General features: G+C 43.5%; 1 protein-coding gene and 1 long non-coding RNA gene across 2 annotated transcripts; both read right to left on the bottom strand.

The window, feature by feature from the left end:
- Positions 1–9,767: 9,767 nt before the first annotated feature.
- On the bottom strand, positions 9,768–16,005 carry LOC125738629 (antigen WC1.1-like). Its single transcript, XM_049007784.1, has 10 exons — positions 15,784–16,005; positions 15,331–15,645; positions 14,806–15,120; positions 13,554–13,880; positions 13,074–13,388; positions 12,488–12,790; positions 12,291–12,326; positions 11,821–12,135; positions 11,183–11,293; positions 9,768–9,907 (listed from the first exon to the last, which is right to left on the bottom strand). The coding sequence occupies exons 2-10, from the start codon at positions 15,632–15,634 to the stop codon at positions 9,768–9,770; spliced, it is 2,166 nt and encodes a 721-aa protein (XP_048863741.1). The 5' UTR covers positions 15,635–15,645; positions 15,784–16,005.
- Positions 16,006–20,443: 4,438 nt separating this feature from the next.
- LOC125739217 (uncharacterized) lies at positions 20,444–21,844 on the bottom strand. Its single transcript, XR_007397090.1, has 3 exons — positions 21,690–21,844; positions 20,759–20,842; positions 20,444–20,519 (listed from the first exon to the last, which is right to left on the bottom strand). It is a non-coding gene; the product is annotated as an uncharacterized LOC125739217 (long non-coding RNA).
- Positions 21,845–23,560: the final 1,716 nt, after the last annotated feature.

Here is a 23,560-nt window from a genome sequence, read left to right as displayed (position 1 = left end):
GGTCCGTGGGCGACTCATGTGGTCCTTGGGGGCAGCCTGGTGCCCGCGGGCACCATGTTGGTGACCCCTGCTCTAAAGGTCGTTATTCCCCCTAAAAGCTCCTGCTCTGCCAGAAGAGAAGCTGCCTGCTCTCCTTGTGTTTTTGTGCCTCTGGGTCCTTCAGTCAGCTGACATTATCATAAAAACAATGCAGTTTAGATGAACTAGGAACTCTAAGTTGGCTTTCGTGTCTGTGTCTCTGTGCTTCTGCCCAATGATAGAGTCTGAACCAGGATATCCCACTGCTTACTGCAATATTACTGCTATATCCAAATGACAGCTTCAGAAATATAATACATGACATACACACTGTTGTGGTATGCAATCAAATTAAACAGTGGTGGTCTTTTAAAGAGGGCATACACTGCTCAAATGTAAGGAACACTTTTTCATACACATATCTATACTGATATGGACTGGAGAATGAGATGATGCTACATTGTTTGATGGAAATAAAAATTATCAACCAACAGAGGGCTGAATTCAAAGTGAAACAATTATGCGACAGGCTAGTTCATTTTATTGAAATTTTATTGTAGCAAGTCAAAATCATACTCAGTAGTTTGTATGGCCCCCACGTGCTTGTATGCATGCCTGACAATGTCGGGGCATCCTCTTAATGAGATGACAGATGATGTGCTGGGGGATCTCCTACCAGATCTGGACCTGGGCATCACTAAGCTCCTGGACAGGCTGAGGTAGAACCTGGCAGTGTCGGATGGACCTCAACATAATGTTCCAGAGATGTTCTATGGGATTTAGGTCAGGCAAGCATGGGGGCCAGTCAATGGTATGAATTCCTTCATCCTCCAGGAACTGCCTACATACTCTCGCCACACGAGGACAGGCATTGTTGTGCATCAGGAGGAACCCAGGACCCACTGCACCAGCGTAGAGTCTGACAATGGGTCCAAGGATTTCATCCCGATTTCTAATGGCAGTCAAGGTGTCATTGTCTAGCCTGTAGAGGTCTGTGTGTCCCCTTCATGGATATGCCTCCCCAGACCATCACTGATTCACCACCAAACCTGTCTCAACTGTGAAAAGCACAGGGCACCAGTGGTGGACCTGCTAATTCTGGTATTCTATGGCAAATAGCAATCGAGCCCAATGGTGCCAGGCAGTGAGCACAGGGCCCACTAGAGGATGTCAGGCCCTCAGGCCACCCTCATGAAATCTGTTTCTGATTGTTGGGTCAGAGACATTCACACCAGTGGCCTGCTGGAGGTCATTTTGTAGGGCTCCAGCAGTGTTCATCCTGTTCCTCCTTGCACAAAGGAGCAGATACAGGTCCTACTGATGGGTTAAGGACCTTCTATGGCCCTGTCCAGCTCTCCTAGAGTAACTGCCTGTCTCCTGGATTCTCCTCCATGCCCTTGAGACTGTGCTCGGAGACACAGCAGACCTTCTGGCAATGGCATGCATTGATGCGGCCATCCTGGATGAGCTGGACTAACTGTGTAAGCTCTGTAGAGTCCAGGTATCGCCTCATGCTACCAGTAGTGACACTGACTGTAGCCAAATGCAAAACTAGTGGAAAAAATTGTCATAAAAGATGAGGAGGGAAAAATGTCAGTGACCTCCACCCAGTAAACCATTCCTGTTTGGGGGTCATCTCATTTTGCTCCTCTAGTGCACCTGTTGTTAGTTTCACTGACACCAAAGCAGCTGAAACTGATTAACTGACTTTTTAGAAGTTGCGGTCAAGGGAGCTGACCTATCCCACGTGGTGCGAAGCCGGCGCCGGGGTAAGCAAGCAGGCGCTCAGGTGCGCTTACGAAGGAAAGGACTGTGGACACCTCTACCGGCAATTCTACTAGCAAATCTATGCTCGCTATGCAACAAACTGGACAAGCTACAACTCATGATAACAAGGAAGAGAGACACCGCAGTTACATCTGCCTTGTGTTTCACGGAGACTTAGTTAAATGAGAATATTCCGGACAGCGTGCTGCATCTACCGGGTTTCCAAATTTACAGAGCCGACCGCGACACAGAACTGTCTGGTAAATCGAAAGGAGGTTTTTATATTAATGATATCTGGTGTGGGGTGGCATGGTGGTGCAGTGGTTAGCACTGTTGCCTCACTCCTCTGTGACCCGGGTTCGAGTCTCTGCCTGGGTCACATGTGTGCAGAGTTTGCATGTTCTCCCCATGTCGTCGTGGGGTTTCCTCCGGGTACTCCGGTTTCCCCCCACAGTCCCAAAACATGCTGAGGCTAATTGGACTTGCTAAATTGCCCGTAGGAGTGCATGTGAGAGTGAATGGTGTGTTAGTGTGCCCTGCGATGGGCTGGCCCCCCATCTTGGGTTGTTCCCTGCCTCATGCCCATTGATTCCGGGATAGACTCCGGACCCCCTACAACCCAGGAGGATAAGCGGCTTGAAAAATGGATGGATGGATATCTGGTGTAACGATGTTACAGTTCTGCTGAAATCATGCTCCCTGGACCTGGAATCTTTATTCATTAACTGCAAGGCATTCTACTCCCCTTGTGAATTTACATCTTTTATGCTGGTATGTGTTTATATTCCACCTCACGCCTGTCTATGTGATGCTCAGAAAAGGCTTGCTGAACAGATAATTAGTATTGAACAGAGGAACCCAAACTCTCCACTGATTATTATGGGTGACTCCAACAAAACAAATCTGAGCCCAGAACTTCCTAAATACAGACAGCACATCACATGTGTCACAAGGGAAAAAAGACCTCTTGACCATTGCTAAACCACAACCAAAAATGCATATTGCTCCAACCCTCGTGCTGCACTAGGAAACTCCTACCATTCAACCATTCATTGAATTCCAGCATACTGGCGAAATCTGAAGACTACTAAACCTGTTGTTACTATAGTGAAACACTGGACATGTGGAGCTGTAGAACAATTAAAATCATGCTTTGTGTCAATATATAAATATGTGATAAATATCAACAACATATGTAATGTAATATGATTGTAGCATGGAGGCTGTATCAGGGAGCTCAGTATTCAGTGAGCATCTTAGGGTCAGCAGCTTCAAGTTCCTCGGTGTGCATATCACAGAGGACCTCACATGGACAGTGCACCCTACTAAGGCAGTGAAAAGGCACAGCAGTGCCTCCATTACCTCAGGAGGCTAAACAGATTTGGCCTGAGCCTCCACATCCTCAGGACATTCTACAGATGCACTACTGAGAGCCTCCTAAATGGATGAATAGCAGCCTGGTAGGGAAGATGCACTGCCCTCAACCATAAAGCACTACAGAAGGTGGTATGTTCTGCCAAACAGGTCATCGGAGAGGAGTTACCAACCCTCCGGGCCACAGGGGGGGGGGCCCTCACGAACGTTTTGCCCAGGGGCCCACACAACCCATATTCCGTCCCTGTCTGTGGGCACAGTGCAACCACTGTCCATCCTCTTGGCACACTCTCTGCCCTGTTGGCTGCGCAAACCAGCAGGTTCCAGGCCCATGCATACATGTTAGTGTGACAACTTTCTTAAATGAATTGCACTAAGGTGTCTATTGTATTGTACTGTATGTATGATGTATTCTGCTGTTTCCTTGTGCATATGTAGAGTGTGCAGTCAAACCTCCCTTATCCGGACCTCCAGTATACGGCCCCTCTCTCTACCAGGCAGCTATAGGCATGCACAGATTAATTTTACACAACCAACAGCTGTTATTAAGAGCCCCAGTCTAGGTTTGGGGCGTAACGGAATGAAAGGGAAAGGGGACATGGAGTAAGGGAAGGACAGGGTGTGATGGGCAGGGGGACACACGTGGACAATGGTATTTTTTAAATATTTTTCTGTTTATATTGACAAACCACAGACACAGAACAAATAGACCCAGTGCAAAAGGACTCCGGAGTGAATACAGCGAAAACAATAAACAAAACCCAGCTTCCGAACGCAACCCAAAGCTAACTTACCTAAGTGCAGAGGAAACAACAATAAATTCTACACTTTACTCCCTTTCCAAACAACAGCATACAACATAAGCTTGCAAAACAAAATTGGAAGTCATTCCCTATGCACCTGACACACACAGATCATACACAGAGATCAAACCATCCTAGGGCCACGCGAAGACGTTAACCAAAAACCGGACGAGAGTTCGAAACCAAATAGCAAGTAAACCCAAGCGAAAGTACAGACAAGGACAATACGTAAATCAGAAATTCAATAAACCAAACAAATGATACACAGTAATATACATTATAGAAAATCAAACTAACAGCAATAATCAATGTGAGCAGAACTCCCAAGAAGTCTCGCGGTCGGCTTTTCGCTTCTGTCTTCGGAAGACTGAAGTGACGAATGCCGCATACAGAGAGTTGTGGGCGGAGTCTGAAAGTGGAAGCGGAGCGAATGTCGAATGGGAGGCGAGCTAGAGGACGAGGCTGTCGGCGAAGTCTGCACATGGAGGCGGAGCGAACGTTAAATGGAGAGCGAGCTAGAGGACGAGGCTGTGGGCGGAGTCTACACGTGGAGGCGGAGCGAACGTTAAATGGAGAGCAAGCTAGAGGATGAGACTGTGGGTGGAGTCTGCACGTGGAGGCGGAGCGAACGTTAAATGGAGAGCAAGCTAGAGGATGAGGCTGTGGGCGGAATCTGCATGTGGAGCCGGAGCGAACGTCGAATGGAGAGCGAACTGGAGGACGACGCTGTGGCCGAGCTGAACTTACAGCGGCCCGTAACATAGTGCAAAATCCATGGCTTCAGAAAGAAAGCGTAGTTTCCCTCCAAAACAAGGTCGATATCATTACAGAGATACCAAAAGGAAAATCACACAGAGATCTTGCATACCATTTTGGAGAGTCTACGATAGGCCGTATTTGGAAGAGTAAAGAAAAAATCATCCACTTGATGCTGGTTAAAAACTGGATGGCCACTGCAAGAATAAAACGGAATGATTCGCTAGCTCAGACTGAAATAACACACTATTACAAGCCTTGCACCTCATAAATATCATGTAGTTTGTATGTGTGTACATGTACCTTTTACTGTACTATTCATGTATTTCTAAGTTACGGGCATTTCTAACGGGCACCCCTCGGTCCCATTCTGCCTGGATAAGGGAGGTTTGACAGTATACTGTTGTACAGTTGTTTATGTACACTTTGTGTTTATTTAATGTACTGCACTGCTGATAGGAAACTCATGACCCAAGACTTTCACTCAGTTCAGTCGTTCTAGTGATGTGACAATACAAGTGATGGATAAGATCTGATCTGACCTGACCTGACTTGACAGTCAGGGCTGAGCTATTTTACAGTCTAATGGCAGTTGGTAAGAATCACCTCCTGTGCCGCTCTTTGTGACAGATGCTGAATAAGTCTGTTGGAGGAATTGCTGCACTGTTTCAGCACTAGTTCATGAATAGGGTGAGAAACATTCTCCATGATGAAAAGAATCTTCTTTATTGTCTTCCTCTTAGTTACTGTTTCAGTGATGTCAAGCTTATGTCCAGTGTTCTATCTGCTTGTGTCTGTATGTCTATTTATCTTTTCAGATTCTGTATAACAGCAGTTCAGGTTGTAGGGTTTCCATCTCCCCATATGAACACTGTGCTGAAAGTCGAAAAACTGGTTCATTTCTGTTTCTCTCCTGTGATTCACCAGCATAATAAAAAACCAGCAGCCCCATTCAGGAGCTTTTTTCCTGCCCTTGCCTTTGTGTATTTGTGACTACTTGTATTTGATATCCTGTGTATTGTGACGTTTCTAGCTCTTGGTGACTTCTTTTTGGATTTAGATTTGGCTTTGGTTATTTCAGTATTCATAGCATGTATTTGTATATGACCGCGTTCTCAGCTGTTGACTGTCTGTTTTGGATTTCAGTTTGGACTTGGTTGCTTTATATAATTTCCGTAAATATTGTATAAATAATTTTGTGTAAGAGCTGTAGGGAGTGGCTGCCATTTACCTGTGGGTCGTTTTGTCTGTTTTTGTGGATAGTTAGGCAATTAGCATAGCTGTTGTCTTTTGGTTTAGATTTTTCCTTGGGTTTAGGCGTAGTCCTAGATCGGGTTCACTTAGCAGACTCATTTTATTTATTATTTTGGCCAGTGCCGCTACTGAAGTTCACCCTGGTGTTTTGTATCCCTGATTTATTGAATCATATCTGCTTTACTGTCATTCTTTTCATGTCCCCTCCACCCTCTCTCCCTTCCCATTCCCTGTTATATTCATTCATATGTCATATCTGTGCATGACTTAACTCCAGACTGGGACGTAACACCAAGTGCAGATCCAGCTTTTTTGACAAGTATATTTAATGTTTATCTCTCCTCCCCCAATACTGTACTTGGCACAGATTCATAAAACATCTCCATCTTACTGCAGACATCGAAGGATCTCGATTTCCTAAGAAAATACAGTCTATTCAATCGCTTCATGTAGACAGAGCTGGTGACGGTCTTCCAGTCAAGACTTTTATTAAGGTTGACTCCTAAGTATTTGTTAACAGTAAAACACACAGCATTTGGCATTAAAATCTAATGGAATTAGGTTAATGGAATCTTGTGAAATTGTGAAAAAACCTTGAAGAATACAGAACCATAATGGATTTATGCTTAATTGCTGTAAATGGCCTTTCTGGCACAAAGCTAAGTCTGATGGATATCAAAGAGTCACAGTTGAAATATTAACAAAGCTGACATTAACTTAACACTGACAGTAACAGTGTGTGTAGCAAAGTGAGTCATTATATCTCAGGCTCTCTTCTTCTGCAAGGAATTTCTCATAAATAAAGCCAAACAGTCACTGCTGAATTACTCTCATTGTCTGAATGCTTAGTAAAATACAGTATAAAGTCTGTGGCTTTGATTCCTGCTCCATCCCAGCTCCATCTGTGTGGGGTTTGCATGTTCCCTTCATGTTCATGTGGGCTTCCTGCACAGACCTGTGAGCGAAAGGCTCCTGGCTCACCTACAACCCTGTACTGGACAAGTGGTTACAGAGATGGGTGGATGAAATTTAAATAATAAAAAAAATATTGAACATATGGCACAATTTTGGAACGTTATATTTTAAAATTCTCACAGTTTTGGGATTAAGACTGTCATGCCCGGCTCGTCCGCTCCTCGTGTGTGCCACGCCCCCTGATTACCCACGTGTGTTTCCCGAATTGTACCCAGCTGTTTCCGTTTGCTGTCATTCAGTCTGGTGTATTTAAGTCCTGGTCTCCCCTGTTTGCTTTGTCTGTCATTGATGTTAGTTGGCGTTACATGTCTCCTGCTCCCAGTTTGTATATTAAACCCTCGTTAATCCCCGACTTCCGCCTGCCTGCATCCTTCTTGCCCGTTCGCCTCGCACGATCGCCGCTCTGCCCGCGATCGCTAGCGTTCCCGTGACAAAGACAAACATTTCTGATATTTTTATTTCATTTTTCATTTCAAAACATAATTAAATGTATAGAAAAGAAAATATAAAATACAAAAACAGAAAATGCCACAGGGATAAGCATTTTGAAGAGAGATTTTACAGGTGGACAAAAGCTGTGACATAAATTGTGTTTAAATGAACATATAAGAGCTTTTTATTATGCTTTCATTTTAAAGTAATACCTTAATATTCTAAATTAACACAAATGCAACTTGCAATGATGGTAGGAGCTGCTGTACAATATGAAACTCATTTGAAGAATAACTTCATAAACCTTTGGACAGGAGCTTCCTCAGGCAGGACTGTCAGTCCCTCCTCCCCCACATCATCATAGTCAGTCTGGTCAGGTTCAGGGGGGCCCTCCCCAGGGGGCAGTGTGGTCAAAGCTCTCTCACCTACAGAGACAGGGTAAGGCGCACAGGGTATTGACAAACTGTAACTGGGACTTAGGGGAAGTGAGAGTAGTTGTATGCAAAGCAAGAAATAATATGTTTATTAATTAGTTGTGGCAGACACAAATAACATGATTCAAAATAATGTCAGTCCATGTTAATCACACTTAAATGGATGTCAGTACTCATAAATAATAGATAATTATGAATATGGAAAGGGAAGCATGCAGGTGATAAAACCCTCTGAGAGGAGCAGTATGGTGTGAGAGAGATTTTGCTCCATTAGATGTGTATAGAGAGAAACTGACCCTGTATAACATGTGGGCTCTGCTCTATACCCTCAACATCATCATAGTCCTCTGCTGTGTCTCCTGTCACCATCAACCCTGAGCCTGGAAAAATAGAGACCTCAGTACACAGGAGACAGGTGACTGTTAGAGTTACTGACTGCTCGTCTCATTTGAAATTATTTTCTCCAAAAGCCTTCAAAAGTCCACAACATAATAACAGTGTGGTTTAAATCAAGTATTACCTTCGAAAATTACAGTAGAATGTTTTTAACAAAAATATATGTTATAAATTAAATAATTCATTTAGGAATTTAAAGACTACTGCAAATGTAAATAACCATGGACCCATCTGAGAAATACGGTGAATGTTATAATTTACCAAAGAAATGTCCTGAGTCCCGTCCAACAGAACCAGCATCATCATAGTCTGCTGGTGTGTCTTTTATCACCAGATCCCCTGTATCAGACACAGAAAAGCTGCTTCTGTGTATCAGACATGCATCACTGTAGACTTTACATAACTCAAATTATTATGCTGGTGTAATTAATATTAGCCTTGGAGGACATCAAATATACTTATAAGGATAAAGATATTCAATCTGATACTGAGATAAAATAATGAACTGATGTAAACCAGGGTAAACACCCACCTGATAGATGATCAGCAATCTTTCCTGCAATGACAGCATCATCATCACCGTCCTTCACTTCTCTCTCTGATTCCTCTGTAGTAAAACATGATCGTTAAAGACTAATGATGCCCTTCATGGTGTTAAAAGAGGTTTCCTGTTACTAAACATTAATTGTACCAAATTGACAGACCTCAGCCCCCTACCTGAGAGAGGGTCTCCTTTACTGTCCTCCACATCTTCATACCCAGAGGGCAGCTCCTCAGAGAGGACACTTCCTGTGAAGGAGAGAGACAGTCAGTCCTGTGCTCAGGGAGACTCTGCATGAAGGTTCCTCTGCTGATGCCTCTCAGACTGAGAAGACAGGATGTGTGGGGTTAGAGCAGCTAATGCTCACGCCCAGGCAAGCTGACTGACACTCATATTGTCCATGTCACGACCGCGATCGTGCGGATCGGCAGGCAGGAACGAGCAGACAAGCCAAATTCAGGGCTGACAAGGGGTTTATTTGGAGATCCGGGGCAGGGAACATAGAACGGCAACTGACATCAATGACGGACCAGGACCACAGGTAAGACCAGGACTTAAAACAGGACAAGACTAATCAAAGTAATCAGACACATCAGGAGACGATCAGGGAAGTACACGTGGGTAAGCAGGGGGCGTGGCACACACGAGGAGCGGACGAGCCGGGCATGACAGTCCACATCCTCTCTCTCCCTATTGGCTGGTTTCTCTCTCTCCCTGAGGGCTTTACAGCAGTGCAGCTATGAGGCCCTCATGTGGTTTCTGAGCTCTAATCACACAGTTTGAGATAAAAAATAAGCAGGGAGTGTGGACTGTTTGGACTGTGGGGGGAAACCGGAGCACCCGGAGGAAACCCCACGACACATGTGACCGAGGCGGGGACTCGAACCCGGGTCCCAGAGGTGTGAGGCAACAGTGCTAACCACTGCACCACCATGCCGCCCCTAAAAATATACCTCTAATGGAAATTCATTTTTACCTCATTTAAATATACATGTGTGACCATGTAACTGTAAAAGTTTATTTTTCTGTTTCTGCGGAGGTTGAGAAGTTGAACTCACCCTTGCGAGGGGCTCTGTAGGTCTCCCCCCGGGTCAGATTGTACTCTATCTCCTCATAAATGGCCTCGTGCAGAGGGGTGAGACCCTCCTGGTACAGAGCTGTGGAGGTGGACATAGGACATGTGGACACAGCTGACAGTCCAGGCTACGTTTCTCACTCTAATGTAAAGCCCCTGTTTCTGTAAATCTGTGTATTATTATGGATTATACTACGGGACCGTTGAATGCTTGAATCTGATTGGCTGACGAACGTTCTGAGGTGTGCAATTATTTTCAGGGAAACGCATGGCGAACGTAGTTCCAGGCAGCTCTCTTGACCGCATTACAGTTCCATATCACTTCGCATAGTTAACTGTAATAACAGAAATTAGCATACAGTACCTATACAGCACACAGGACTAACAAAAACATGACAGACGATTTTCCGAAAGTAAATTTTAATATTTACGGTGAATATGAAACTTTCAACAACTGGGCTGCAGCAGTATTAGTTAGCCTAGTGTACCAACTTAAAGGCTACACATGACATTTCTCACTAGCGAGGTAATAACAGCGCTGCATCTTAAAGCAGATTTACAGTTTAGAGACGGTGCTTCAGAACACTGTTGAGGGACACACAGAGGTAGCCTAATTCATACAAGCTCTCTCTCTCTCTGTTTCTCTTTCTCCGTGTCTCTGTCTCTCTCGCTCTCTTTCTAATAACTTCATTATTAACTGCATTAGTCTGCTATCAACGGCTCAAGCCTCCATTGCCAGCTTTAAAATGATGTTTTGGAACTAGCAAAAGAGTCGTTGGATGAGATGTGGAAGAAATAATCCTACTCACAATAGTGATTTAAGTAGAAAAACCGGACGAATCCCTTGAAATATATCATCTGATCGATGTCTTGAGGTGTGGCAACCATAGTATAAGTGGAATAATTGACTCCGGACCGTTGAATTATTAGAAAAATAATGCACAACCGAGGTGGTGATGCGGCCACGACGCGAAGCGGAGAATAGCATTATTTTCTAATAATTCAACGGCCCGTCGTCAATTATTCCTTACTTATTAAATAATCATGGGAACAACAGCGTCCATTCCTATTGTATATGAAGTCTCTCTGTTTTTGTGAGCAGTTGGGTAGCTCTTTGTTTCATTTTGTGTAGTTTTATCTCAATCCCACCCCAATCGTCAAATAAATCTAAGAGCAAAATATCTGTAAACTAGGCTGTTGCTATAGGCTTATTCCCTGTATCACGTGACCTCTGACCCCTGTCTGTCTACCACTGAAGCCAATAATGGAAAATGTAGGACATAATACAGACTTGATATGACCCATTCAGATACACCATTCTTAATGTGAGTCACCCTACAGAAATATACTTCTGTACCTCTCTTCAGCACTCTGTTCTGGTACAACTGGACAGCTGTTATCACCAGCAGCAGGAAGAGAAGAGCTCCCAGTACCAGGAAGACCACAAAAGGAATGGAAGGGGGTACAACTGTAGGAGGAACTAACAGAGAGACTCAGTATAAAATGTGTCTGACAGTGCAGACTGATTGTACTAATTAAACATGCAAACATTCCGTGACTAGAATAACTGAAACTTTATTGTTTTAAAAAATCCATGTTCTAACCACTTGTCATGCTCAGGGCTGCATAGATACAGAAATATACTGTATTTGAATTACCCACCCATAAGAACTTATACTATACTGTATAACAGAATATAAAATGATACCTTGTTTTGTTGTTGAGGATATTGAAGGAAACTCTGAAAGAATAAATAGATATTGATATATAAACAGAATTAATCCTATATTTGATGAACCCCTCAGTACTATACATTAAATACATCAACTTCACCTGTAGTGGCCTTAAGCAGCGATGAACCTGTGAAAATGAAGCATTGAAGGTTATTGATAAACGTTCTGTGTGTTTTACATTTATTTTATAGAATTGTATTTGTTCTAAAAGCCAAATAGCCATAATGTTGAGGTTACAGTCTGTCTGCTGCCCCAGTCCCACCTGCACAGGTAACACCAGCATCCTCCTTGTGGCTGCAGCTCCTCTGCTCCTGAAGAGAGTGAGGACAGTCCCACAGGTGGAGCTCATCACCCCTGCAGTTCACCTCATTCAGCCAAATGGTGCCATTTCCTCGTCCAAAGGCAGATTTCCCATGAGCCTCCAGTGCTGTCCCACAGCCCAGCTGTCTGCAGACCACCAGAGCATCTCTCAGGTCCCAGGAGTCGTCACAGACCGTCCCCCAGGAGCTGTTATGCCACAGCTCCACCCTCCCTGAGCACTCGCTACTGCCCCCCGACAATCTCATGGGGGGGTGGCCTAGGGGGCAAGTAAAGACTGTGATTTATCAGCACTGCAGAAGGCAGAGGACACATGTGAGGATGACAGAGTTCAGTGAAGAGCTGGGACTGATTTCTCACTGATGTTACTGACTGACAAACACGGAACACTGGGAAGGTAATAACTGAACTTACGTGAACATGGTCTGTCCTTGGAAGCTGCAGAACATCCTTTCACAAGGAAAGAATGAAGAAAGAATTACTGAAAAGTTCTTATTGTTATGCAATATTGAGGAAATTAAAAATGAATTATTGTGTTAGCATGAAATCATGCAAAATAATAAACCTAAACATATAGTGGGCCAGTAAAGATACTGAAAACAGTAAGTTACCTTCACAGGTGATCTGAGCCACTTCACCTTCATCACATTTATTGTCTCCCCAGTTAGAGGACGGGCACTGCCACAGTGTGGAGTCTTGTGGGCGACATTTCAGGTAATCAAGCCAGTTCGGAGCTCCTTTCAGCCGAGACCAAAAGTTAGAAACAGTCCCATTCTTTCCACAGTTGAGATGTTGACATATCAGTCTGATGGTGTTTGTGTCCATTTGATTGAAGCACACATTTCCCCAGCTGCCATTATAGAAAACCTCCAACTGCCCAGAGCAGCCTTCAGCCAGTCTGATCTCTTTAAAATCTACAGGGAGTTAAAAGGAATATCTTCAAATGATTTATATTCAGAGAGTAAAACAGAAATTTTTGAAATGATACATAACTTGCAGATGTGGAATGAAACATTAAATTGCTTCCATAAATGTTGGTCATTATTTAACTTATCAGAAGCCTTAACCTAAAGTAATACAAATGAACTATAAAAGTCAGTACTGACAATTCATTACTGCTGTCAGTCTTTAGGTTCCATCATTTCAGATTTATTTCCCTTTATTAAAATGAAGAGCCCTGATGTAAAACATTCACACCTGAACACACAACTCCTACGTCCTCTTTATGGAGACAGTCATTCTGTCCCCTCGGTGCTGAAGGACAGTCCCACAGAGACGTCTCATTCCCCTCACAGTCCACCTCATCCAGCCAGATGGGTCCAGTTCCTGGTCCAAAGAAGGTGGGCACTGGGTCACGGAGAGCCGTCCCACACTGGAGCTGTCTGCAGACCACCTCAGCATCCTTCAGGTCCCAGGAGTCTCCACACACTGTCCCCCAGGAGCCCTGGTGGAGCACCTCCAGTCTCCCTGCACAGCCCCCAGCATCACCCACCAGCCTGATGGACCTGTGCTCTGGAATGAGGAGGTACAGAGGGAGGTCATTTGTTTACATCCATCCATCCATCCTTCCATCCATCCATCCATCTGATGTCAGAGCTGTTTATCTATAAGATGTTTTAGACTTTATCCCAAATGTGATTCTCTAAATAAGTGTTATCATAACTATTCTGTACTCACTGGAACACTCTATGGACACCTGTGGACCAGAGCTGCAGCTCAGTCTCTGTGGATCACTGCAGTTCAACAGGTGCGGTTCACTCCCAGAGCACTGATACCCTGTCAGACACACATTACTGCCCCCTGTCCCAGACAGGGAGGAGTTGTACAGCCTCACTGCAGAGCCACAGCCCAGCTGCCTGCAGACCACAGAGGCCTCCCTGAAGCTCCAGGAGTCCATGAGAACTCTGCTCCAGGTCAGCTGGTAGTAAACCTCCACCTGACCCTCACAGCCACTCTCTCCAGACAGTCGTACTGTCCCATTGAGGGCTGAGAGAGATTTAGACCCTGTGGACACATCAGTCACTGTCAGTGTTTGTCAGATTTGCATATTAAAACACAGCTTTGACTCAGCTACTCTGCATTCAATTAATTATTTTACAAACTGCTGGAGGTTTTGCTGCTAATGTGAATATTAACTTTTACTGGGTAAATAATATTATCCATTCTTTCCTAATGTTGCCATTAAAATGCTTATTAGGCATATAACGATGAATCGCAAATTGGTTAAAAATCGATGTAAATGTATGCCGGTTTAAATCGGCTGATGTGGAAAATGAATTGCTATTTTAGGAGTCCTTCACAGTACTTTAACAGAAAATCAAAAACGAAAACCAGGAGAAAATAACAGACAAGACAAAAACTGTGTGCAAACATTGTAACAGACTGATAACAACAGGTACACAAATAGCAGAAGGAAGATGCTTCAGCATGTCCAGCGGCTCAACAGGGAGCTGAGCGAAGATTGTTAAATGGGAAAGCCACGCTAAAAAGCTGCACATGCAAGCCTTAGTTTATTTTTATGAAGATTGTCTTTTATTCATTTATTTTATTTGGGATTTTTTAAAACAGTATTTTATTCAATTTCAGTTGTACTGTTAAGAAGAGGACACATTTTGCACAGTTTAGAAAGATAAGGGAATATTTTTCAATAAATTTGTCTGCAGCTCATTCTGCTAAAAAATAGTGAGAAATTGTATCGTGAGCTCAGAATCGTGAATTGCATGGAATTGTGAGTTACATCCCTAATGCTTACATAAACTGTTTTTAATCTTCAACAGTCCCACATTACCCAATGGCTTAAGTAGCATTAAACATGAAACAAGGCTGTCCTGACTTGTATAATCATAATGTATATTGCTTCATTATTTAAAAAAAACCCAAATAACTAGTCCATTGTTTGAACAAGTGTCAGCTGTAGTACAGCCCTCACCCTCACAGATGACTCCTGCATCCCGTCCATGAGAGCATGCAGCTCGACTCCATGAGGACACAGCACACTGGGAGAGGTGTGTCTCATTCCCCTGGCACTCAAACACATCAGCCCAGATGTGGTCCCTCCCCTCTCCAAACCAGGCCTGTCCTGGCACTGCCATAGCGCCCCCACACTGCAGCTGCCGACAGAGGACACTGGCTGCTCTCATATCCCAGGATGCATCACACGCTGTCCCCCACTCACTGAGGTACTGCAGCTCCACCCTCCCAGAGCAGGAGTCAGGGCCGCCCACCAGCCTGGAGTCTGTGTACCCTGTGAACAGCATGAATGTGGAACAACAGAAAAACAAATAAGCAAATACAGAATATCACCATGTTGCAGCAATTTTATCTCTTCGTATGTGTTAATATTATTAATATAGAGGGATTTGAAGAGTATAATTAATGACATTCAATAATACTAGCAAATTGTCTTGTATCTATATGTTACTAAACCATTTCCCAGCACAATAAATTAACTTACAGAAGCACTTCAGTCCCACGTCAGTCTCATGTTTGCAGTTCTGTTCCTCTGTCGATGATCTCAAACACTGACCAAAATCAGATTCATCCCCTTTGCAGTTAACCTTCTTTGACCACACCTGCCTGCCCCCCTTCCCAAATGCAGCCCACCTGGGCTCCTCCACAGGGATCCCACAGCCCAGCTGCCGACACACGACCTTTGCCTCCTGCAGGTCAAAGTCAGGGTCACACACTGTGTACCATGAGTCTCCATGTTTAAATTCCAGCCTCCCAGAGCACGGATGAGGGCCTCCTGTCAGCCGCATTTCAAAATTTCCTTCAATTAAAAGTAAAGAAAGATCAAAATAAAACAGATTTACAGACATCAGTGAAGTAAAAGCAGCTGCATTCTTTCCTATGACACGTCTAAGCAGATGCATGCCAGTGGCTGCACACTGACTGGTCTTTCCTTCACCTTTGCTCAGCTGTAGTCAGAGGTTCTCTGCACTGAGGACATCGGGGGGCAGGTGGCCCTGTGGTTTCGGCTATCTGTGATGTCGTTAAGGTTACTGACCCTGATGGAGTCGCTACATTAGAGTCAGGAGCAGGACAAGGTAACCTGCACATGGGGAGTAAGGCTGCTGGTGTGTTTCCCTGAGTGTGGCTTTTGTTACAGCTGGTCCAGTATAACACTGTGTGTAGGAGGGGGTGGTGTGACCAGACTAATCACCTCACTAAAGACCTTTGGTGGTGAGGTCAGGGTCCCATTCTCTGCTGTGGGTCACTGGCTGCACCCCAGCAGTGTCAATGAACAATATAATAATAATAATAATAATAATAATAATAATAGGGGCGGCATGGTGGTGCAGTGGTTAGCACTGCACCGGGGTTGTTCCCTGCCTCGTGCCCATTGCTTCCGGGATAGGCTCCGGACCCCCCGCGACCCAATAGGACAAGTGGTTTGGAAAATGGATGGATGGATTATAATAATAGGATAATAATATATTCACCTACATTTCCCGATAGTATAAAACACTACGATTAATCACTGTTTTAAGCACATTGATACTGCAGCTTCAGGCTAAATCAGAACAAACATAAGAACAGAATCAGGCTTCACAGGCTCTCTGTGTCTCTGTGTATAAAATACAGCTGAACTTCCTATAATATTCATTGTTTATTATCTTTTTCTCTTTGTCCATAGCGTCCAGAAACGATGTATTTGACTAAATATCTGAAGAATATCAGGTAAGATTTTGTTTCATTAATATTTTGACTTTGCCAGGCTACATAACAAGTGAAGTGAATATATCTATCTATGGTGTATTTCTTCTTTAGGAAACAAAAGCAGAAAGTACACAGATTTTATTCTGACAGACTTGCACTAATTGATTAATCACAGCATTTATCTATTTGCCTGGCATCCCCCCCCAGGGTGACCCCCTGCCTTGTGCCCTGTGCTGCCTGGGATCGGCTCCAGGCCCCCGCCAGCTTCACCAGAATAAGCAGTTAGAAGGCAGAAGAATTCATTTATTTAGTGGGGCAAAAATTAAGATTTTTTAAAAATAATAGCTTACATTAAATAGTACATAATAGAATATAAAACTAGACTGTGACAAATAACTCTATAAAGCCTATAATGGTGATTTCTCCTGTGCACAAATTATCGAAGCTGTCATTTTTGAATGTGAAATAAATATAAAATTAAGACACACTGGGCAATTCTAAACTGAAATTCATAGTAACACACGGTTACACTATTAAAAGCTTCACTGAGAAACGTTTACATTTTTGTTTCTTGATTAAAAGTGAGCAAACTGACTTTGCGCAGCATGTTTACTGATCAGTACATGTGTCCTACCTGAGCAGACGACTCCAGCATCCTCACCATGACCACAGTCATTAACTCCCCATCCTCTGTGTTTACAGTCCTTCAGTGTCGACTCTGACCCTCCACAGGCCACGTTGTCCATCCAGATGCTCCCTGCTCCTGCTCCAAAGTGAGCTCTCCCTCGTGCTGCTACAGCATCTCCACAGAACATCTGCCTACACACCACTGCAGCATCCTCCTTACCCCAGTCATCATCACACACTGTGCCCCACTGTCCTTGATGAAGAACCTCCACTCTCCCAGCACAGGGACTGCCGCCATTCACAAGTTTCACATTCGCATCTATTAAAAAATAAATCAAGTTAAAACAGTCAAACTGGGTGCCTGGTCAGTGAACATGTGAGGAAAAATCTGGCGGTTATGGCGTTTTTGCCTGAAATATTGAAAAGTGCCTCCCTGTAAATGCACCGTGTGTCCGTTATGTGCTTCTTACAGACTCAGCGACCCCCAGCCCCCGTCAGATAACTAATTATACCATCGGGCACCTGGACCGCCCAATATCTACCGTTTGACGACCACGAAACACATTACGCTGTACCAACATTTCATGTAAAACTCGGCAAAACAGATTTAATAACTCTCGACTTCCAGTTTTAATAACTTGAAGCTTCCATTTTCCAGATGCGATCAGAAGGTTAGGGGATGTTAAATAAGGCGCGGCTTTAAGTTTTATAGTTTATATTTGTAAATGAACCCGCCCTGTAATAATCTGCTTACAGTACAGGGAAGCTTTATAAAAATCAAGGAAGCGATTACCTTACGCTTAAGACGTAATATAATTTTAAAATTTCACTTCAGAAATACGACTATTTAAAAGATAAAAATTAGAATATAAATTAATTTGCCTGGTTTAATTGGATGGAATATGAATGATTTATGTGGTTTAATTTCTGTAAATTCATACAGACTAGTAGCAAATAAATTCTTCGTATTTTATGTAGCATTTCATTATAGGCCAATCTTGCATTCATTTCATTAATAAATATATACTTATACTTAATAATGTACTAGCCTTTTGATTTTATAGGCATACTGAACTTCATAAGCCGTTTGTAAGTCTGCTCTTGTACTCACTTTAGAATAAACAGCAATATCATATCTTACACTGATTGTACCTTTAATACAGATTGTATTAAAGGTATAATCAAACAGATCAAGTTAGTATATTAAAATATTACATTTAAACTGACATTTTCCATTTTGGTGCATCTTTAATGCCAATTCTGATACAGTGGTAATAATTCTGCAGAGTTTGTAACAGATAAAATATGTGTTTACAACCACAGAGGCACCAGGACATATGTTTATGTTTATAAATTCATCATGTTTTTTAAGAGTACTGAGTCTCATTTTAATTATTTCAGCATTAAGACACACATATTCTGTGACATACAGTAGCAAACATCTAATGTGGAACACACAGATTGTGATAAAAAAGTGCAATATAAAGCAATTACTGTTTTGGTAACATTTTAAGGATGTTATAGCTTATATTTTAACAGAAATATTGTCCCGACAAAATTACATCTAACAGTGAATACGAGGGTGCATTTATATTACTGGTAAACATTTTATACATTCTGGGTCAGACTACTGACCGTTCAGTTTATTTGTTTCTAACACACAGTATACAGACCCTGCCGTGCCATAGACCACAAATATTTCAGACCCAAATAATGACCCCTGACCTCTGCAGGCTGAGAGTGGACCACTGGAGCAGAGGAAGATCATGGTACTTACTGGCTGTAGTGAGCAGAAGCAGGCATGAGAGAGGGAGGATGAACAGGCAGATCTCCATCTTCATCAGGACAAACCAGCTCTCCCCAGAGCTGAGACTCCAACCTTCACCTCTGAGCTCTCAGCGAGGGTCTTTATACCATCCTGCCCCCCAGAGTGAACACGCCCCCACCCACCAATCATACTCAGCACTGCCTTATCAGAGGAACTACAGGAAAACATCAAACAGGCCCGTGACAAATCAGAGGGCTCTAAGCTCATTTTCTCCAAATATACACATACGGTAGCGGTGATGTGAGGCGGGACTCCTCCTCTCAGCAGTAAACCTGCCCAGATGATGAAATAATGTATAACAAGCAGGAAAGCAACAGGCTTTACTAGGAACCAGTAATATAAAAACTAATATATGGTCTGTATATTTATAAAAGTCTCTATAGTTTGGACAGACTGTGATTTCCTTGTCAGAGTGAGTAAGGAGCCCATTCCTGGGAGCAGAGGGCACATTAACAATTACAGACAACATGTGGAATCAAACCTACACACTGACAGATACACTACACCAACCTAACTGGACCTTACAACATCACCACTCACATTTTATAAGAAAATTATGCTTAGAAGTAACTGCATATTTTACTGACACTTTGCCACATTTCTTGACAAATAACAGATATTTTCTTACTCAGAAATAATATTTACCCAGAAGTGCAATTTCAAGTGAAGCTACTCAGTAGACAGTGTTCCAGTCTCACACCCTCAGGGTTGGAGGTCCAAACGCTCCCTCTGATGTGTGTGTGTGGAGTTTGCATGTTCTCACTGTGTCTTTGTGGGTTTGTCTAGTTTCCTTCCTCAGTCCAAAAACATGTAGTTAGGTTAACTAGTGACACCAAGCTGCCCATATAGTGTGTCTGTGTGCCCTGTGACTGACTGGCATCCTGCCCAGGGTGCCCCCTGCCTCATGCTTCCTGTGTGGGTCCCAGGCTCACTGCAGCCCTGTACTGGATAATGGTTGCGGAAGATTGACAGACAGACATATTCTGAGTCCTAGAGTTCCCACATGTTATCTGAAATATTCAGCTCAATCAGCTCTACGATTCCTTTAGTGTGTGAGTGAGTGAATGTGTGTACATCTGAGTTCCAGGAGTCTGGTCCATGCTGTATCTCCCTCTCTTACACATTATTTCAGGGATATAATATTAATCAGTTAATAATTGCTACAGATTGATGGATCCATCTACTTCTCCATGACGATCTTACTGGAATTTTAGGTATATTTGTACTCAAATTCAAAAGATTTGAATATATGTTTATTTCATTTATCATGAATAACAATACAAAGATACTGTATGGCCTTTTAAAAAAGACAGATGCCCATTTTATAAAGACAGATTAATTTAGAAAAAATGAACTGGTGACAGTCTCTGTATAAAATATGAAGCTGATTTGCCCCTTTGATGTGAACCTCTGGACAGGAGCTTCCTCAGGTATGACTGTCAGTCCCTCCTCCCCCACATCATCATAGTCAGTCTGGTCAGGTTCAGGGGGGCCCTCCCCAGGGGGCAGTGTGGTCAAGGCTCTCTCACCTACAGGGACAGAGGAGGGGACACAGGTTAGAGACAGTGAATAGAAATGAAAATCACTATATTAAAAAGAGCAAATAATATGTGTATTAGGAAAATAATTTGCATGAAGAGTGGTTTTGTAATTCACACGTCTTTGGCTGAGAAATAGCATATAAAAATATGCAACTTATAAAACCATCTGAGAGAAGCAGTATGATGAGAGACTTTGGTCCATTAGTTGCGTGTAAAGAGAAACTGACCCTGTATAACATGCGCACTCTGCTCTATACCCTCAACATCATCATAGTCCTCTGCTGTGTCTCCTGTCATCATCAACCCTGAACCTGAAACAGTAAAGATGGTTTAGAGCAGTTTTAGTACATTAACCTGATGTCAAACGAATGTTATAATTTACCAGACAAACTGCCTGAGTTCTGCCCAACAGTATCCCCATCATCCCCTGTGGGTCTTTTCTCACAAGCTTCCTTGTCACAGTATGAAAAACCAGCTATATTCCAATGAATCATGCAGTACAGGATCAGAGCAAGACTGGAGCCTATTGCAGGTGGTGTATGGCACATGGCAGGGGAACAGCCAGAACAGGGTACCGATCCATCACAGGACACACAAACAGCAACACATTGTGGGTAATTTAGAGACAACGGTTTACATAAGTGCATGATATGGGACTGCAGGAGGAAACCGGAGTGTCCAGAGGAGACTGGTGTAGCTGCAGCACTGAGAGTGGGGGCAGGATTTACCCCCCAACACTGAAGGTGGGAGGTGACAGTGCTACACACAGAGCTACAACTGATCTGTTTATTTAATGTGTCTGGATAAAAAAGAGATTAAAAGATATATGGGAAGAAACACGGAACTGGGATAAGCTTGACTAAATCACAAAGACCCACATGACAGATCATTAGGATTCTTCTCCACAAGGACAGAATCACTGTAGTGCTCTATCATCTCCTCTCCTTCTGATTCCTGAGGCAAACTGAGTTCCTATCAGACCTACAAAGTCCTTCAATATGCAAAACGTTTTCCTGTAGAATCATACATTCTGTCATAATGCTAGCTAATCCATTTCTTATAACAAATACATAAAAATCCACCAATTTTAACAAAGTAACTTTCGTTAGTAGTTTAGTACTGCACTAACCCCCACATCCACAGTGCTCAGTCCCCTACCTGAGAGAGGGTCTCCCTCACTGTCCTCCACATCTTCATACCCAGAGGGCAGCTCCTCAGAGAGGACACGTCCTGTGAAGGAGAGAGACAGTCAGTCCTGTGCTCAGGGAGACGCTGCATGAAGGTTCCTCTGCTGATGCCTCTCAGACTGAGAAGACAGGATGTGTGGGGTTAGAGTAGCTAATGCTCACGCCCACACAAGCTAAGTGACAGTCTTACCAGCAACATCCTCTCCCTCCTTATTGGCTGGTTTCTCTCTCTCCCTGAGGGCTTTACAGTTATGCAGCAATGAGGCCCCCATGTGGTGTCTGAGCTCACTTGCATGTTTATATTAATATAGTTAAATATACAAATAATAACGCTGCTTGATAAACTTTTACATGCAGTGACATCATAAAATCAGATCAGGAATATGCAATATTGGAAATGCTGGAAAGACTGGCATCCTGTCCAGGGTGTTCCCCTGCCTTGTGCCCTATGCTGCCTGGAATGGGCTCCAGGCTCACTATGGCCCTGGGGACAGTGTTTGGCTCACCAAGCTAAGCCTCGGTGTCTGTAATTAGAAGGTTGCCGGTTCAAGCCCAGCCTCAGCAAAATAGTCACATGTCCAACTTTCCTAGAAGATCTTAACTTTCCTTAACCCCCAACTCCCTGGGTGCCGCAACAGGTGGGTGTGGCTATCGTTTGCGGTCAGCTTACTCTACAAAGACCAAGTTGGCAGAAGCATAAAGAGAATTTCCCCACGGGGATCAATAAAGTATCAATTGTTAGATAAGTGGTATGGAAGATGGGTGGATGGATAAACACAGGGGTCTCAGGACACTGATGGATTATGTTGTTCCATTCTTCTAAGACTGAAACAGGAAGTAGTTTGTGTGTCAGGTGTGTTGATGTTTAGAGGGTCTGCTACTGCTGTCCTGGTGCCTCTGTGACTAAACACAGAGCAGACAGCAATGTGAGCCCTGAGTAAATAATGAGAGCTGTCCTTCAGCACCATCCCCACCAATTCCAGTCAAGGAGGGAGCTAAACTGTATGCTTATTTCAGTATATTTTCATTAATAAATACTGAATATACAACTGTATCTTTATTTACCTGCATCCAGTATCAGTCATGTTAAAAACCACAACAACATTAGTCATGACCCTATATAGAATAAAATAGTGATACTTAATCCCTGCAGGGAAATTCTGATTTTGCCTACCCCATCTTGCTCTCCATGAGACACACAAACAGGTAAGAGCAAACTTTGGGGTCAGAATTATCAGCACTCCCAGTTAAGGGCCTTGCTGAAGGGCCCATGACTGCAACCATCTGATCACAGGCACAAAGGCTTAGCCTGCTGAGTCACGCACCACCCCACACGCTGGGGAGCCACTTGAACCACCACGACAGCCATTCTGCACCAGTATGCTCACCACACAGTAGCTAAGGTGGTGAAGGGGCAGGAAAGAATTCACCTATTAGATATAGGGGATGATTAGGGGGCCAGATTTGAAAGGGCCACAGTGGGCAATCTTAGCCAGGGCATCGGGTACCACCCCTACTCCTCTGAAAGACTCCCAGGGATCGTTTTTGACCTGAGCAAGTCAGAACCTCGGTTTTACGTGTCATCTGATGGACGGCATCATATTTACAGCACAGTGTCCCTATCATTGCCCTGGTCCACTGGGCACACACAGGCCACAGGATGGGCTCCCCTATTGGCCACACCAACACCTCTTCCAGCAGCACCCAGCTTTCCTAGTGGGTCTCCCCTCCAAGTATTGACCAAACCTAAACCAACTTAGCTTTAGATGGATTACCCAGTCTGAACTGCAGATGGTATGGTTTTTATATTTCTCTAAAATGCAGTATTATACCAGGTGGGAA

Source organism: Brienomyrus brachyistius, chromosome 3 (assembly GCF_023856365.1).
Source record: "Brienomyrus brachyistius isolate T26 chromosome 3, BBRACH_0.4, whole genome shotgun sequence".
NCBI classification, from domain to species: Eukaryota; Metazoa; Chordata; class Actinopteri; order Osteoglossiformes; family Mormyridae; genus Brienomyrus; species Brienomyrus brachyistius.
Note: the sequence above shows the minus strand (reverse complement) of the source record. Positions and strands in the feature narration are given on the sequence as shown.

Bases quoted from the DNA above. Each gene is read 5' to 3' on its own strand.
- LOC125738629 (XM_049007784.1), bottom strand. From the start codon at position 15,634: ATGCGGCTGACAGGAGGCCCTCATCCGTGCTCTGGGAGGCTGGAATTT. The intron at 12,791-13,073 runs GTGTGAATGTTT...AACTCCCTGTAG, and splicing joins CGTAGGAGTTGTGTGTTCAG to ATTTTAAAGAGATCAGACTG. The intron at 9,908-11,182 runs GTACAGAAGTAT...CCACCTCCACAG, and splicing joins GAACAGAGTGCTGAAGAGAG to CTCTGTACCAGGAGGGTCTC.